This window comes from Desmodus rotundus, chromosome 4 (genome assembly GCF_022682495.2).
Source record: "Desmodus rotundus isolate HL8 chromosome 4, HLdesRot8A.1, whole genome shotgun sequence".
Classification (NCBI taxonomy): Eukaryota; Metazoa; Chordata; class Mammalia; order Chiroptera; family Phyllostomidae; genus Desmodus; species Desmodus rotundus.
Window position 1 is genome coordinate 46031933 of NC_071390.1, and position 18697 is coordinate 46050629.

Consider the following 18697-nt stretch of genomic DNA (forward strand, 5'->3'; position numbering starts at 1 on the left):
CAGTCCCTAACCCCCCTCCCTTCTGGCAACCATCAATCTGTCCTCTGTATCTATGAGTCTATTTCTGTTTTGTTTGTTTATGTTGTTCTTGAGACTCCACATATAAGTGAAATTATATGGTACTTGTCTTTCTCCACTCACTTCACTTAGAATAATATCTTCTAGGTCCATCTATGCTCTCACAAATGGTAAGATTTTGTTCTTTTTATGGCTGAGTAATAGTCCATTCTGTGTATGTAGAACAGCTTTTTTATACACTCATCTCTTGGCGGTCACTTGGACTGCTTCTGTAGCTCGGCTGTTATAAATAATGCTGCAGTGAACCCAGGGGTGCATATATTCCTACAAATTAGTGCTGTACGTTTCTTTGGATATGTACTTAGCTATGGAATCACTGGGCCGTAAGGTGGAAAAGGTGGAGGGATTAAGAAGTATAGATTGGTAGTTACAAAACAGTAATGGGGTTGTAAAGTATAGCATAGGAAATACAGTTAATAACTCTGTGATAACTATTTATGGTGCAACTTGGTTACTGGAAATATGAGGGGGGACACTTTGTAAAGTATATGATTGTCTAATCACTACGATATACACTTGAAACTAATACAAATAATATTAAATGTAAACTGTAATTTAAAATACTTTTAAAAATAAAAAGTATATATTTTGGATGCCTGATTTCAAATTTTCAGATTATATAGCACAAACAGTAGAACCATTTCTTTTATCTGCAATGAATTTATTAACTTGAACTGGTTGACTTAGAGGGATCAGAAAACTCAGCTACAAATCTACAGAGGCAAGAGCAAGAGAGCCAGAGAAGCAACAACCTACAGTTCTGAACTTCCTGGGTTCAGCCCTCATGGTACACCACCCAGCACAGCACCTAGGGTTCCCTGAGCCTGAAACTAATTTACTTACTACGGTTACCCCCCAAAACTACACACTTCTCGCGTCGTTCCCTTCGGCTGTCTCAGTCCTTTCTTCCAGGTCATGAGACTGTGTTCTCTTTGGCAGGTTGTAAGGCAAACCTCACCTGCAAATGAATTTGGAAGTGCAGTTTTAACCTTCCCAGTCTCTGGTACACAAAATCAAGTTAAAAAAGTGGTTGGAGTGGGTGGACTGATTTACAGTATCTGCGACAACTGTGCAGTATGTTCAAATCACAGTGATTTAACAATATTGTATAATAGTTTGCCATTATATGTACTTTTAGCAGCAATGGATACTTGTCTCATTATTTCTATATTTGACTATTCTCCAAAGTAAAATTTATCTGTCAAGGGCATTTTCTTGTAAAACTCTTGCCAACGTGCCTTTTGATTTCTATTTCTTTCTTTTTAAAAAACAATATATAGCTCCGCCAAAATTACCTGATAATTTTTATTTCCTTTCTCTCTAACCATCTCTGGCTATTATTCTTTTAATAATTTTTAACAATTTGACATAACGAAAATATCACTTTATTTTAATTAGCATTTCTTTTTATTATAAGTCCCATAATGTAAATCTTTCTATAATGTATTGTATACTTTTTCCATTATTTAAAGAGTTTGTATAAATTAAATATTAACGTAATTAGTAAATGCTTCTGTTTTCCATAAAACATTAATGGAGCTTTTTTGGATGGAAGGACATTATTTACTCCAAAGAACTATGTTTTGTGAGTTCTTGATCTACTTTTAATAATTTTTACTCTCTCTGGCCTTGCTTTCAAATTGAAACTGTGCCATTCTCTAAGCATGTTTCTTTTTTCCCATACATTCTCTGCCTTTATTAATGTTTTATAATCAATTTGGTATTAGGAAAGAAAAAATACATTTTACTACAAAAGTGTGGGAAAAAAGTAAGTTGGAATCAGTAAAGGTCAAGGGCTTTCTCTAAGTGTCAAGTTCATGAGTTTCGTATTTAGGATCTACGGGACTATTTGGTATGTGGGATCTTGGGGACTATGTTTACCTTATTTGCTGGTTCTTGACTCTAAAATAATTAATTTTTTCAAAAGTAATGATTTCCTCATGGTAGGAATATGGGGGAAAATATAGCAGTAGAATAACAAGTTAATCATATGTTGAAGTAAAGTAATTTGAAGAGAGGTATAATGAAATACTCTGAAAGTAACAAAAATTCTGAAAAAGATTGCTTTTTGCTATTTGTAGCCTCATTTCTTTTTGAATACCATGTAGAAAACTGCTGTGTATATACCATTAGATATACAATACTGAGAATTGAAAGCTGATTATAATTTTTTTAAAAAAACAGTGTAGCTTAGAAAGCAATAAGAGAAGCAGTCATAGCTGTAAAGTGTATTTTGGGCTCACTGTTGGCAAAAATGTGTATATGAGCAAATACAAAGGAATAAAATACGGAGTCCTACCCTTGAGAAGTTCTCTAAAATAGCAGCAGATCTTCAAATCCACAGGCATCTGTATAAAAGATTGTCAAAAAATGAACTTATGAGTGATAAACCACGGGGTATAAAGCTTTCTTCATCATATGTTGCTCATGTGGATAACAAACTGTCAAAAACATCATCTCTAAAGTACATGGGTGGTAAAATACTTGTATTCAGTGCTTTATTATTTTCAGTTTCTAAAAACTCTAAAGAAAACTTCCAATCCAAGAAATATCAGATTATCAACATGGTTTTATTCTTATGGTTATGGTAAAACTGTAGTCCTAACCCATCTTTCTTAAAGCAATTAATTTGTGCATATCCATGTTTCACCCGGAACCAGGGCGCCTTCTGCCCAACTCGCCAACACAAATTTTCTCTGTACCCAGCATTTGTCACCGTACCATCCTGCCTTAGCTTTGATAGCATGCTTGGCAAGGTTTACAGTACAAAAAGGGATTATTTGTTACATAAAAATATATCATTTTAAAAAGAGTTGACACATACAGACATTGGCCCCATGCCATTTCATATTAATTGTGAAACAATGAAAATAACATAAGTTTATTTGGAATTTGTGGTTCTATGTTCAGCTTTCTTCTAGATTGACTTCTGGATGCATAATCCAAAGCAAATTATGTTTCTAAGGGGAATTGTATCTGAGGAAGCATTGTGAAAGCAAAATGAGACAAATGGAAAAGTAGGAAATAGGTATTTTTGTTGTTGTTATTTTTATGTTCTTTTTCCATAACTCTCAGTTTCACCCTATACCCATTTCATTCCTAGACTTTCCTTTGATAATAAAACCTCACACCTAACTTTCTCCATGGGATTGAGAAAATAAGACAATAGAAAAGTGTTGCTGAATCATCTATGTATATTTAAATACACTTTCTCTGCCTGAAGGTGAAAACATGCATTTTTCCTACTTCCTCTAACAGTCCCCCCTCCCCACTTCCCTTTGAAGCTGTGTCCCCCAGAAAATGTGTGAAGTTCCTGACCCCCTCTGGTGCAGGCTGGCTCCCCTGCACCAGGCTTCATGTGGGCCTGTATTGTAAGAAATGAAGACAATTCAATATCAAAACAACAAGCAACAAGATTTTAAAAATGATCAGAGGACTTGAATAGCTATTTTTCCAAAGACGGCATACAAATGCCCAGCAGGTACATGAAAAGATGCTCAGCCTTACAAATCATCAGAGAAATGCAAATCAAAACCACAATGAGATCTCACCTCATACCTATCAGAATGACTATTACCAAAAAGAAAAAAAGACAACTAGTGTTAGTGAGAATGCATAGAAAAGGAGCCCTTGTACACTATCAGTGAAGATGTGAAGAGGTATATTCCACAATGGAAACAGTATGGAGTTTCCTCAAAAAAATTAAAAGTAGAACTACTATATGATTTAGCCATTCCACTTTTGGGTATATGCCCAGAGGAAATGATATTATCAAAGAGATACTAACACCCCATGTTCCTTGAAGATATAGAAAAAATCTAAATGTCCATCCACAGATGAATAGATGAAGAAATGGATGAAGAAGAATATATCTATATTCTCATTTACATGTGGAATTTAAAAGAGCTGAACTCACAGGAACAGAGAGTAGAATTCTGGTGGCCAAGGCTGGAGGGTGGGGAAATGGAGAGATGCTGGTCAACGGGTACGATCTTCCAGCTCTAAGAGGAAACTTCTGAGGATTTAATGTACAGCATGGTGACTCTAGTTAATAATGCTGTATTATATATTTGAGTCCAGAGAGTAGATCTTAATGTTACTACCACAAAAATATGTAATTAGGTGAAAATATGAAGATGTTTACAACCTTATTGTGGTAATCACTTCAAAATATCTGTGTATCAAATCATCACATTTACACCTTAAATCTGCATGTTATATAAAAATAATATATTAATAAAGCTAGGGAAAAGGAAAATGCATATAATGTTTACATGGATATATAGTCTTTTACACATATTATAAGTAACCAAATGCTTAAATACTTTTTTGTAATTTAATCCACAGAGCTTGCTATTTTGTTGACAGTTTATGTATTTATAATTGGCTTGAGGCAAAGAATTTGGTTTAAATAGGCTGTAAGTAAAAACTTAAGAATCTTTCTGAACAGTGTAATTTTAAACAGTGGTGTGATACTGTAGCTTTTATTGGTGTATCTTGTTAAATATCTTAGTAAGAATCATGACTGAGAATTTTCTCTGAGCTACCTCATTAAGAATAATTATAAAATAAAGTTACAAATTCGCTTTTAGAAATAATGTGGATATAAACTCTTTAATTGCTTTTCACAAAGTGTTTCTTGAATAATTTGTTTTAGTCATTGACACAGCCCTTATCTCTTTCTTTATCCTTTATATTTCAATCATAAAACATACAGACTAATTGGATACTATGGCAAACAAGCTAACCAACAGGGAAAGACTTTTAGGAAGGTCTTAGAATAACAGAAAATAAGATTTTGTAAAGACCCTTCCTCATTAGGGGTCATTTCTAGACCATGGACTTGGAACATCTTAATCAAATTATATAATCCAATTAGTGATGAAACTAAGGCATCATAAAATATACCTTCTTCTCTCTATGGTAAAATTTGAAACCTCTAAGTGCTAATGCTGGCAGAAAAAATGTAAATAATTTTTATCTTACCATTCTAAGTTCTTCTGGTTGGTCTTAATATGGTTAACAATCATATTAAGAGCAGACATTAATAGGAAAAAATAAGCACCTTTATTATGAATGTGCAGATAGGAGCTCTATAAGAATATAGGGCCTGAAGACAAATGGAGAAGTTAGGCTGAAGTGCCATATTGAGCTAAGGATAAAGAGGGGCTTGTGGTTTGAGACCTCAAAGGGGAGAAAAGAAATTCACATGGAGATGAAAATGCAAATATTTGGTAAGCAGATATTCGAGGGGCCATCTTCACCATTGGTACACAGAGAGGACTTTGATCAAGCGGGTCTTGCTAGGTTCTTCCCTATCACACACTAATTTACATTAAACTGTAGTTATCTGTGATGGTATCTCACTTCCTTGAACAGGTCCTCTATCTAAAGGGTCAAGTTTTTTCCTGTGCTTCTTTTTTATAAATTATAAAGAGCATATCCTATTCTTAAGTTGAAAATGACCTACTTGCTATGCCCTTTAGTATAACTCAGTTCATTTTGCTTTTTCTGGCTTGTGCTCTAACTTCTTATCTTGTTGACTATAGCTTTAAGCAATAAATTTCAGGGGTCAAACTCTTTTTTTGAATGAGAGTCAGTATATAAAACAAGATAGTCTTAAAATTTCACATCTATATGTGTTTTCCTGAAGTGAATATTTGAAAAATAATTGGAAAAAAATGAGAATAGTCCCTCTGCTGCTGATTGTGACAAGCAAATTGAAAATAAACCATTTTTGCAGCATGAAATTTAAAGAGAGCATTATACTCCTTTGAATGAGAGGCTGAATGCTTTCAAATGAGCAACTGACTGACTGTGTGTGTGTGTGTGCGCACAGTGTAAGCTTCAAATAGGGGGTGACTGTGAACGTTCGGACTGATAGAAGACTGTTGTGGTGATTGGCGATTTCACAGAAATCTGTAACTGTTTCTTGATATTCCTGCTTGATTATTTGGACATCAGTAAGTTTGAGACCACAGTGGGATCAGCAGATGACTGTGAGCACCCTTTACTTGTTAAACCTGGAGTTCAGGGGCTGTATTTGCTGTACTAAATTCAGACCAACATAGTGTCCCTCGATTGACATCTGGAATAGGAATTCCAACATATTTCTGTTCATACAGATCATCAGTGACATTTTACGTCACTGCTTTTATTATTAATGAGAATGTACTTCCCAGCCACATTCTTAAATAAGATCATCCCTGACTAAATATCTTGGAAAAGCCAGTGGATTCTCTACTATCTTTTCATCAAAGGACAAAAAATAAAATAAAATAAAAATAACCATGTAATGGCTATCCCAATATATTCATTCTGAAAATAATGATAATATAAAAATAAAAGGTGCATTTTTTTCTGCTTGTACATTTCATCAGGCACTAATCTAAGAAATAATCATAGATTTTTATCTCATTTACCCTTGTTGCAATAAATCTATGAAGTAGTTATACTTACTATTATGCCTATTTATATAAAATGAGGTATAAGAAATTAATAATCTGTTCAATATTATGCAACTATTAAAAGCCAAAGTTAGGATCTGAAATTAGGTTTTCTGGCTCCAAATCACAAGTTCTTAACTTCTATACGATGCTGAGTCAATTCCTTTAACATCTTAAGACACTCTCCCAAATGATTTGAAATGATTACTACTAAGGATTAAATAGGTTATTTCTTTTATTCATTTGCCATCAGAGATGATATTCCCTCATTCAACAAATATAATGAATGATCATAATATGTCCAAGACTTTGCTTAGGGCTAGAAAATAGTAGGGGGCTGGTAAGTAAATAGCTTAATAAACATTTGAATGTTATACAAAAACATTTGTGATCCTTGACATTATAACAGCTTTGGTATATGAGGTCTTTGAGTTTTATTTCCTTTAGTCCATTTGATAAAGTCATGAAAGTGCTTGAAATACATCATTGCTATTAATAGAATATTGGAGTAACATAGCTTCCAAATAGTCATTCAGTGCAGGCAATTGGATAATCAGAGTGTAAAATTCTAATAGAAACTGTAGGTAATTATAAGCAAGTAAAAAGTTCTCCTTCCTCACTTTTCATTATTCCACTGTTATTGGAATAATTATTCCATTATCCTGAGCTTTCTATGATCTTTTATAACTACTACCAAAGGATCCCAAATTCCTACAGATTTTTCTATCCCTGTAAAGGAGGGAAAATAATGTTTTTCTCCACATTTCTAGATTCTTGGCTGAGACATCAAGTGGGAAGAACAAAACAACAAATCAACAGGAGAAAAAACAATTCAAGGATCTGCAAAGATATAGGGCTCGAAGCAGCCAGGCAATGGAGGCTTATACACCATCCTGAGCTAGGCAGAGGGATAGTGGTTTGGGGGTTCAAAGGCGAGGAAAGGAATTCACAGAGAGAGGAGAGGAGCAAATGCTTGACCTTCCATGCAGTAAGTCTCTCAGATGAAAAAGTTATCTCTTAGAATAGCTCCTCTTTCTGGTACAGGTCTCCTTTCTGACTTATTTTAAGCTGCTAAACGGGAGGTAAAACACTTTCCCTAAATCTGCAGGTTCTAGATTGTCTCCAACTCCACTTACCGAAGTGGCCTATTTTGGGGGTGGCGCATCCTGCTTCACACTTACGCTGAAATAGCATCAATGATTCTATTTTCAGACAACCAATCTGTTTCCCATTCTTTCCCTATTACTTGTATACCAGAATGGCATTTCAAAGTTTAGAAAGAAAAAAGGCAGGTTTAGAAAAAAAGCAGGTCTAGAGTTTTGTTTTTCTTTTGTTGTGAATTTGGTTGAGAAAAAGGGTAGTTTATGTTCTAGAGGGTTTTTTTTTTTTCTCTTTTATTGTTGCGAATTGTTCATCCTTGCATTCGATGAATAGTTGCTGAGAATCAGCTGTGTGACAGCACTTCGCCTCCTGGGGATGCGACTCTGAGGAAGAGACACAGGATCTGTGTTATTACTGAGTGTTTGCTGGTGAGGAACCAAATATTCATAAATTGACACTACGATCTGGAGTTATGAGTGTGTATCAGGAAATCTGGGGATCAGAAATGGTTTCTTTGAGAAATGGTTTCTTTTAGCACAAGGTAAAATCTAAAGACGATGTAAATGAATGACAGGTTGAATGTAAAGATTAGAAACGAGATAAGGCAATATGAAAAGGTCTAGAGGTAGCTCAGGATTTTGCATAGAGTGATTAAGGAAAAGGACAAAAATCTGTCTGGAATGCTGAGAGCAAGTAAGAACATGGAAATAGATGAGACTGGAGAGGAAGGAGAAGGTTATCATCCTTCAGGACCTTGTAGGCCATATATTTTGGTTTTCATCTTAAAATCATAAGCAAATGGTATAGAGCATACAAATACTTCTTACCCTAAAAGCAATGGCAAAATATTAAAAGGTAAGCAAGTTTTTACTTGTAAAGATTAAATTAAAGTGTGTGGCAAGACTGCCTGTAGGAAGAACAGTTAAGAAAAAAATTTGATTAGGTAGGAGATTGTGTTAGTGTGATGACATCAGAGATTGAAAGGAGAAGGTAGATGCGAGATTGTTCGTTTTTTGAAGGAACTAAATTCAGGATTTATTGATGAATTCAGCATAGGAAAGTGAGGGAGATGGGCCGGCTCAAAGGTTACCCCGGTTTCTGAACTATGCAAATAGTGAAAAGCTGTGCCATTTTCTAAACTAATACCCAATGGAAGAGGCCAGGTGTGGGCTGGGAGTAGCACCTTAATTTCGATTTGTGATATTTCATTAAAGGCACCTTTCAGATTGCTAGTGCTTGTGTTGTCTGGGCAGGAAATATGATATGCAAGTCATTCACACATACATGCTAATCGCCCTGTTAATATAGGGGACAAAGGGAGTAGTTTTAAAATTTTATTGAGAACACATTAGCCTTAAAAGGAAGATTTGAGAATAGGCTAATGTAAGAAGAAGGTTTTCCTGGCTGTTCTCTCTTCCAGATAAAGAAGGAACATCTCTGAACAATTCGGGATTGTTGCCTTTGTGTAAACTCTTTGCAACATGCTCTTAAGCTTTAGGCTGCCTAAGAACAATGTATCATAGGTTCAGGGCCTCTGAAACCAGGCATTACGTATCTCCCCAATCTTCTTTTGGGTTTTAACTTTGACCTGTTGCATGAGGTTATTTTTAAAATACATGGCTTGTTTTTAGCTTGATAACAAATTTAAAAAGTAAGTTACACTGAGCATTCAAGTATTTGTATTCATATCTTGTGGTTTAAAACAAATTGGATGTGGGAATCCGGTAGGGACCTGAGCAGTTAGAAATTTGAGTCATGAAAAACAATGAATTTGTGATTCAACCAAAACAGTCAAGGGTGAAATTAAATAGATTAAGGAAGTCAGTTTCCAAGGTACAGGCGTCATCAGCTAACCTGTGTTTTCTGTGGCAGCTTATCCATAGACCACAGAGAACAGGATCGCCAGGCCCCCAAATTGCTTTTTAGTCTTCACTTTGATCTTCATTTGGATATTTTGCATACTTAACACTCCCTGGCTATTCCATCCATAATTACATTTTTCAAAATAATTCTGAGTATACTAGTTATTAAAAATTTTTGTGCATTTCAAAACTAATTAATTATACTTTCATGAACGCATCATTTCAAAACAAACACTGGCTATTATGAACAATGTTATTAATAGGTTATTTTTATGCATCTGACTAATCTCTCCTCATTACTGTTGTGAGTCTTTAAAAAATTAATTATATTTGGTTTGATCTAGAATAGATAAAGTATTTATTGGACATGAAAACATTTTATTGGGGGACTTGGAACCTGCTGGATCAATAAAGCTTAGTGGAAGTCATCTAGAAGGGCCTGACTAGGAGGAAATGTGTCGGAGCCTTTATTCCTGAGCTGTTTCTGCTGGGGAATGAATAATGAGAACAGACTTCTGAGCAGCTCTCACAGGGGGATGTTTATAGGAGCTTGTAGCTGGGCAGACTGTAGTTCAGGGAAAGTTCAGCAAGCCTTTCAGGACAAACTCTTGCCAGGTTCTGAGGTTATTGAGGGGAATGTGACACATACTTGGTCTAAAGGAGTTGTGAGGAAGATACAATATTTTCCAATGGAGTGCACTGTGTACTGCAGGAATACAAAGAAGGGACACTTAGTTTACTAGGGGTGTCCATCCTGTGGCCTGACGGCTCTGAATGCAGCCCAACACAACATCATAAATTTACTTAGAACATTATGAGGGTTTTTATGATTACACGTGGCAATGTATTTAATGTGTGGCCCAAGACAACTCTTCTTCTTCCCGGGTGGCCTAGAGATGCCAAAAGGTTGGATACCCCTGGGCCATAGACTAAGAAGAAGGACGCTTTTTCTGGAAGAAGTGATCCTTGCCGGGTTCTTGAAAAAGAAATAGAAGTCAGCCGGGGAAATCAGAAAAGGAAGTTTCAGTAAATGGCACTGCAAACATAGACTTGGTTTGCGATGGCTAGAAAATAAACTATGGAGTGGAAAGAGTAAGGGAGTGAGGCAGGGCTGAGGTATGGGGAGCGGAACTTGGATTAGTTCTATAAAGGAAGTCTGTCCATAAATTTAATAGTGACCAACTGGAAAATGTTTTAAATATTTGTATCCAGCTCTCTCCTTTTCTTTTCCTTTGTCCTGCTTGCTTCAAAAAGTCATTGATTATATGTCTGTACCTGTACCCATATTCACATACAAATACACAGTTTCTGTTTACTATCTTAAGTGATGATGCTCTCAACTAAGGCAGTAGCCTGAATAGTCCTTAAAAGTTACTTCTCTCTGAAATACAAATGGAAGATATGTTTGGTAATTTAAGAATTTCTTCTAGCAAGAACTCTTTGGAATTTATTTACTCTCTCCTCACAAAGCATCTCTGCTTCCTGGTTACCCCATTTCCACTCCCGTGTGTAGTTTCCCTTTTAATCTAATCACATGTGTTGTTACTGAATTTCTTAAAGAAATGATTCCACGTATACCACATTGTACTAAACCTGTATTGTTGTTTTTGTCTATGTTCTAATCTTCCCTCCTGAGATCCTTGAAAAAAGGAGCTGTTGATTTTGATTCCCATCTTTAGCACATAGTAGTTGCAATAGTAACTCATGTACAGTTTGGCTCAATGAATAATTGTTGAGTGCAAAATAGAATAAAAAACTAGGTAAATACAATATTATAAAGACATGGAAGGAAAGATAAATTCTGATTGGGGTTTGGGTGAGTTTTCATGGTAGAGGTGAAATCTATTTTCACCAACAGAAGCAGATATTTGCCAGGCAGGAGTAGAGGCAGAAATTAATCTAGGTAACAAAACTTTCCAAAAAATATAAGACATATCCCAGCATGAGTGACGGGTCTGATGTGACAGGAGGCCATAGTGCTTCTTTCTAAAGGATGTGGAGACCATAACATCCTTTGAAATGTTATCCCAAACCATTTAGTTCAGAAAATCTTTAAATGATGAAACATACTTGTTTTGGGGCCAATAAGTACCATTATTGTACCTTGGATCTGAGTGCCTGAAAATAATTTTTATGGAACAAAAAATGGATGAAATAGGAAAACAGCAATTCTGGGAGATAGGTGAGGAAACCATTGAAACAGTGACATATAATGAGCAGCTGTGCTATATCGGGAGCGTTACGAGCACCACATATTTTAGATCCAAAAATGCTGTGGCTTGGCTTGAACATTGACAAGGATGAAAAATTGTAGAGCTCTGTGATTTTAAGCATTATTTGAGAGAGCACATACCTTCCAATATAGAATAGTGCTTGTCAAAGTCTTTATTATTCATGCCCAGGTGCATAATAAATAGAATTTTCATAAATAAATAAATAAATAATAAACCTTGGAATCTTCTCCCAGTTAACACACACGGTTGGATGGCTTTGGGCCGATTCGATTTCTGCTGCAGTCTGAGGAGGGCCCCAGGTGCGTTTACCTGCAGAACACACCCCTGTCAGGGTCACCAGTACCTCCCAGGAGACTGCTGTATGTCTCAGAAGTGAACATTTGACATCTTGCAAGCAAAGCCTTCACATGTTAATCATCACGAATATCATAGCTTATGATAGGATTTATATGTTTATTATCGTGAGATCCTTGGCAGGGGATTAGTATTGTTTGAAGTAATGAATTAGCCTTCAGCACTGGTTGGCAGGCACTATTCTTGAGGTTTGTTCAACGTAGAATAATAGACTGTTTGTTCCTAAGTAATTTGTATTTACTTATTTTAAGAAATGTATAAATGTATTTTATATTATTTCCAAGGGGCATATGTTTTCAAGTTAATGTGTTAATATTATAATATAATTGCAAATCTGTTATAAGGATTTGACATATTTTTTCTTAAATTACTTGGTGATATATCTGCTATTAAATGATGCTATTTATATCTGTAAATCCTTGCTAAATATATACATATATTCTTTCTTCCTTTCCTTCTTCCATTTTTCTGATCTGCTTCCATTGATGACTCTATACTTTTGACTCCAGACTGGCAATATGAGGGTAAGATGACCAAAATAAAAACTCCAAACAACCTCATGAGCATTGCTTGTCTGTCTTTGTTTTATTCTCTTTAGAACATTGTTAACATTTTATTAACTCTATTTAATTGGACTCTTGATCACAATTAAAATCCAATTACGTTTGTTTCTGTTGTGAAGCTTTAATTACAACTTATTCTTGTTAATCATTTCTTTATGTTATTTCTTTGGGTTAAATTACCATCCCATTATCTCTGTCCTGAAGGGATTTTGCTCTCCCATGGTCTATGCTGGTGTTTTCTCAGTAATATTTGAGTAGTTTTATGGTATACAACGTAACTGTGTTATGATGTGGTAAGCAATCTCTGTGGCTCGTGAATTTTTTTAATAGAAAGTTCTTAAAAGTAATGATGCATAATTTGATGGTAGGATTTTTCAAGTGTCAATATACATCTCAATGAATTTGATCTCAGAGTGAGTGCTCCTGTGGTTGTGACTTCTTACCCTCGGTTGTTTTCTGTTCTTAGACTGCAAACTAGCTCGGGGAGGACCGCCAGCTACCATAGTTGCCATTGATGAAGAGAGTCGGAATGGTGAGTGAGTTTTATGGTTCACAAGTGACTTCTCTAAGAGGGATTTCTTCTAATTTCAGTGCTCTATTTGTTATGTGTGGAAGTACTAAATAAAAGCTTCCTCCCAATTTCACAAACAGCTTCCCCTTGATATCTCCCCAGTAAAGGTTTAAATACTGCCATTTCCGGGTAATGCTTTACTTGGACTATATTATGAAAAACTCTAGATGGTGGCTTAGTTTTGATTGTGAAGAAGTCATTGGTTTCAGTTCAGTCAATGAATGCATCCAGATACTGGCTGCAATTTTTCTTTGTCAATAGGTAGAGTTGACTATTATGCACAAAATCACCTAGTCACCCAACTGAAATACATTACATCCATACAAAGAAGTGGACTGCAAGGCCAGCCTTACACCGCTAACTTAAAGGGGCTGGAGTCTGTTAAGGATCGGGATCTGTGGTTTATTAGACATGGCAATTAAAAAATGGTTAAAGGGAAAACTGAAAGTTCATGGGATCAGAAACACTGACAGAAAGTGTAGAGCGCACCAAAAAGTGTGAATTTTCACGTGGATTATTAGTCATTATTAATAACTAATACTGAATTCATATTAAGTTCTTTAAAAGGAAAATTGTCCTCATCAAAACAAAAATAGGTATAATTAGAACTTTTTTCACAACACTCTTTTAGCATCTCTCAACTTTAATATACAAATATTTAAAGATTATCCTCTATTACGTAGTCGTGAAATAATAATTTCTCTTGACTGCTGGTTTCTAATTCAAACCATTCTAATTATGGGAATGTTCTCTGTGGATTATGCTGTCTACTATTTCTATAATGGGCCTTTCCTTCCTCTTGTTTGATTTGTAATTTCTGTCCATTCTAAGCATTGTGTTTTCCAAATTTACATATTTTTAAAATGAATTGTCAAATATACAATAACATGGTTTCTCATAAAATTCAACCTACTAATATTTTGAAAACTTCTATAATATACATAATACCTATACTGTTCAGTTTATTATGGATTTATTGTTTAGCATTAAAAACATTCCTTTACTCCTTTGAAGAAATGTCATAAACTTTTTCTTTCACATCCTTTGGAATAGGTCAAAAATGCCTGCTCTTTGCTGGCCTCTGTGTAAACAAATTTAAATATTATACTAAAATCTAATAGCACTTTAAAAATCACAAAAATTTGAGTTTTTTCATTTTTAAAAATGTCACTATTAAGCATATATTGAGTAAATCAGAAATAAACTCTATATATGTCTGCAGAAAAGAAAACATATATAAAATACTATACCAGAAAAAGCTTTCTGCCTCACATGTACAATTATGGTTTATTTATGGTTGACTATTTTCTGTGAACAAATCTGTATTTTCTAAATGTTCTATAATGAAAACAGTTGGCTTTTTAAACCAGAGATTGTTTTTTTTAAAGACAGAAGACCAAACTATATTTTATTTCTACTATTCACCAACTCCCTTGAACAAATAAGCTGAGCTGAGCTGAGCTAGAGCATTGAATTTAACTAAATAATTTCATTTTAATGTGTGATTCTTCTATACCGAACTTATTCTACCAACCTGGTAACTACAGCCCGGAATATGATGATATTTTATCTCCTGTTATTTTGGTTAGATCCCACTTTTCCCAGGATCTCAGGAACTCTAATAAGGATTTGCCTATGTACCTGCATGTTGTGAGATCTCAATATTTTAGTTTTAGAAGAATGTGACATGATACAGTGCAGTAACTTGCCCTTTAATTGGCACATTTTGAAGAAACTGCTAACTACTCAGAATGCTGCCGAAGTTATTTGAGTGTATCACAAAAAGTATAAATAACCAATTCAAAGACTAAATGGTTTACATTTTTCTCTTACATTAAATTTTTTATATAGGGTGATCAAATGGACTTCTGCCAGATATTATAATGTAGTATGGAATCATCCTTATCTTACAAGTCTAAAGGAAACAATACATGAAAATGTCTTTATATAATTTTGTTGGGCAATGTAAGAAACTTCCTAATCAGACCATCAATTCTAGTCCTGCTCTTAAATTCTCTTAATTTCCTTTTTCTGCATTTTAAATGGTAGTAATAAAATATGTGGGTTTCTTAGTCTACCAGTATAATAAGCACTCATTTTTAAAGGTTCCAGGGCTTCTTAGAAGAAAATACTTTTTTAAGCTTAACTAGTAAGTTTATTGGGCATCAACTTGCCTTTGCCTTACTTTATTGGTGTTTACTGCTAAACAGTTGTATTGGTAAATATAGCCTCTACTAAAGTAGAGCTTTCAAATAACTCAGTTTTTTAAAATGTACTTAATTTTCTTATAGAAATCATTGAGGTACATTTGTAGATTGTCCATGACTTGTCATATGCATCTGCATCTTTCAACATTTTTATACCTTGTTGGATGGAAATAATCTCTCTTTTTGTGAATATCTATGTTAAATACATCTGCACATATGTAAATGTTTGAAAGAGTTAAAAAATTAAGAGGTGGAGATTCCTGAACTTTACCATCCTGGGTCCCATTAGATTTTTCCCATTTTTAAAAGATTTTATTTATTTATTTTTAGAGAGAGGGGAAAGGAGGGAGAAAGAGGAAGAAAATCTTCAGTGTGTGGTTGCCTCTCATGTGCCCCCTGTTGGGGAACTGGCTGGCAACTCAGGCATGTGCCCTGACTGGAAATCAAACTGGTGACCCTTGGGTTCTCAGGCCGACACTCAATCCACTGAGCCACACCAGCCAGGGCTGCATCCATCTTGTTTGGGACTCTGTGCTTCCTGGACTGGCATGTTTATTTTCTTCACTGACTTAGGAATGTTTCTTTCATTATTTTTTCAAATAGATTTACAATTTTTTGTTCTTTCTCTCCTTCTGGCACCCCTATGATGTGAATGTTGGAGCTCTTGAAGTTGTCCCAGAGACTGCTTATATTATCTTCCTTTTTTTGGATTTTTTTTCTTCTTGTTGTTCTAATTCGTTGGTTTTTGCTTCCTTCTGATCCAAATCATTTATTTGATTCTTGACTTCATCCACTCTACTGTTGTTTCCCTGTAAATTGTCATTTATTTCAATTAGTGTATTCTGGATCTGACTGAATCTGGATCATTTCTGACTGGATCTTTTTTTATGTTGTTGAGATCCTCATTAAGTTCCTTGAGCATCCTTATAACCAGTGTTTTGAAATCTACATCTGATATATTGCTGTCTCCATTTTTCTTAACTCTTTCTGGAGTTTTGATCTGTTCTTTCATTTGGGCCGTGTTTCTTTGTCTACTTGATTCAGCAGCCTCCCTGTGTTTGTTTATATGTATTAGATAGAACTGTTTTGACCCCGTGTCTTGGTAGTGTGAACTAATGTAGTAGATGTCCTACAGGGTTCAGTGGTGCGGCCTCTCCTCTCACCCAAGGTGGGTACTTGAGGCATGCTCTTTTTTGTGGGTTGAGTACACCCTCTTCTTGAAGTTGATCCTTGGTTATTACTGGCAGATTAATGGGAGGGATTTACCCAGGCCAGTCAACTACACGGGTTGGCTGTCACCTCTTACCATCAACCTCTGCCCTCCATGGAGGATCAGCTGTGTAGGAGCAGGGTGGTGGTGCTCTGACGTTGTCTGGTTGTCTGTAGCTGTCCACTGGGTGTGCTGGCCCTGGGATTTCCTGGGTGGTACAGGCGAAGGTCAGCTCCCACCTATGCTTTGCTGGGGACACCTTGACTGAGCTATAAAGCAATCTGAGATGGATGCTACTTGTGCTAGGCTTGGAGATTCCCAGGCAAAGACAAGCTGTGAATCTAGGCTGCTTGTTGCTAGTGTGGGTCCTGGGTCTCACTGAGGCCAGCTGTTGTTTGTTTGAGAGGATTTAGGAAGTTTTGAAGTGTGAGCCAAGATTAGCCATTCATATGGAAAAGCAGTTTGGGTGGACCCCTAAATTGGGTGGTGTGGAGTCTCTGAGGATGTCCAAGGTGGGCCAAACAGTATTGGACAGATTGATAGTCTCAGATATGGCACCAGCTTGCTGATTCTGTTGGGGAAGGGTTTAGAAAAGAGACAATGGCCTCTGCTCGCCTTGATGCCAGACATTTCAGTTTCTCCCTGAATGCAACTGCAGCCTTTTAAGCTGCTCCCAGGTGCTGGAGCTCAGAGGGACTGAATCTGAGTAGATATGTCTGTGTCTTTAAGAGGAACTGCTTGGGTCTCCAGCAATTTCCTCCACCGATTCAATCCCCTCCAGTTTTTGCAGCCCGACGTTGTGGGGATTTATCTTCTTGGGACTGGAACCCTGGGTTGGGTGACCTGGTATGGGGCTGGGATTCCTTGCTCCCAAGATACCCCTTCCAAATTTTTATCTACCACTTATGAGTGAGGGATCAGCCCATTCTGCATCTGCGCTCCTCCTACCAGTCTCGATGGATATGGGTTCTTTCATTCCGTAGTTGTCAGACTTCCATTCAACTTGATTTCCGATAGATCTGACTGATGGTTGTTCTATATTTTAGTTGTAATTTTGATGTGGTTTTATGAAGAGACGAGCCATATCTTGAGTTCATTTTCATTACAACTACCAGAGAAAGTGAGTTTATGTTGTAAGGACACAAATTCAACACATTTAAAAAGACCCGCATTGGTTCCTGACAACTACCAGACAGCTCCTGGGCAAGTATACAGAACATGTTTAGTGTGTAATTACATTTAGAAGGGAGGATATATACAGAGAAACAGACTTAGAACATAGCATCTCATTTAATAAAATGACAATTTCTAAAAATTCTTCCTGGAAAATGTACATCTATCCAAATCCTGCATGTGGATGAATATGGAAAGTTTATTCATAATTGCTAAAAATTGGAAGCAACTGAGATGTCTTTTAGCAAGGGAATGGATAAATAAAACATAGTACATCTGGACAAATTTAGTGCTCAAAAAACAAAAAAGCTATCAACCAATGAAAAGAAATGGAAGAAGCTTAAATGTCTAATTACCAAGTGAAAGAAGCCCATCCGAAAAGGCTACACAGTACTACATACTGTATAATCCCAGTCTATGAATCTCTGGTAGCAGAAAATGATGGATAAAATAAAACAAGATCAGTAATTGCTAGAAAAGATGAGTAGACAGAGCACGGAGGATTTCCAGGTTAGAGAAAATAGTCGATTTTCAAATGATGGCTACGTCAGCATACATGTGTAAAGCCTATAGTGTGTGTAACACCGAGGGTGAAATCTAAGGTAAACTGTAGACTCTGGGGGATTATGATACATCAATGCAGGGTCAACCTGCATTGTCAGCCGGAACGGACCACCCGAGTGATTGCAGGGAAGGCTAACCTGTGTGGGGGGCAAGGGGTGTATGAGAAGTCTTGGTATCGTCACTTCATTTTTGTAGTGAACCTAAAACTGCTCTAAAAATGAAGTCTTAAAATAATCTTTCTGGAAATATATCTTCTAGTTTCATGGGACTCTGAGCTGCTTATGGCATTGAGTTCTTACTAGAAGAAGCGGTTACACTGGAACTATTTACAGCC

At 36.0% G+C, this 18697-nt stretch overlaps 1 protein-coding gene across 1 annotated transcript in view; it reads left to right on the forward strand.

Annotated features, from left to right (window-relative positions):
• The window catches only part of PCDH15 (protocadherin related 15), an 870634-nt gene that overhangs the window by 281152 nt on the left and 570785 nt on the right, over positions 1-18697 (forward strand). Inside the window, exons 5-6 of the mRNA XM_053923048.1 lie at positions 12585-12599; positions 13105-13170. Of these exons, the coding sequence (XP_053779023.1) occupies positions 12585-12599; positions 13105-13170 (81 nt within the window). The remainder of the gene's footprint in view (positions 1-12584; positions 12600-13104; positions 13171-18697) is intronic.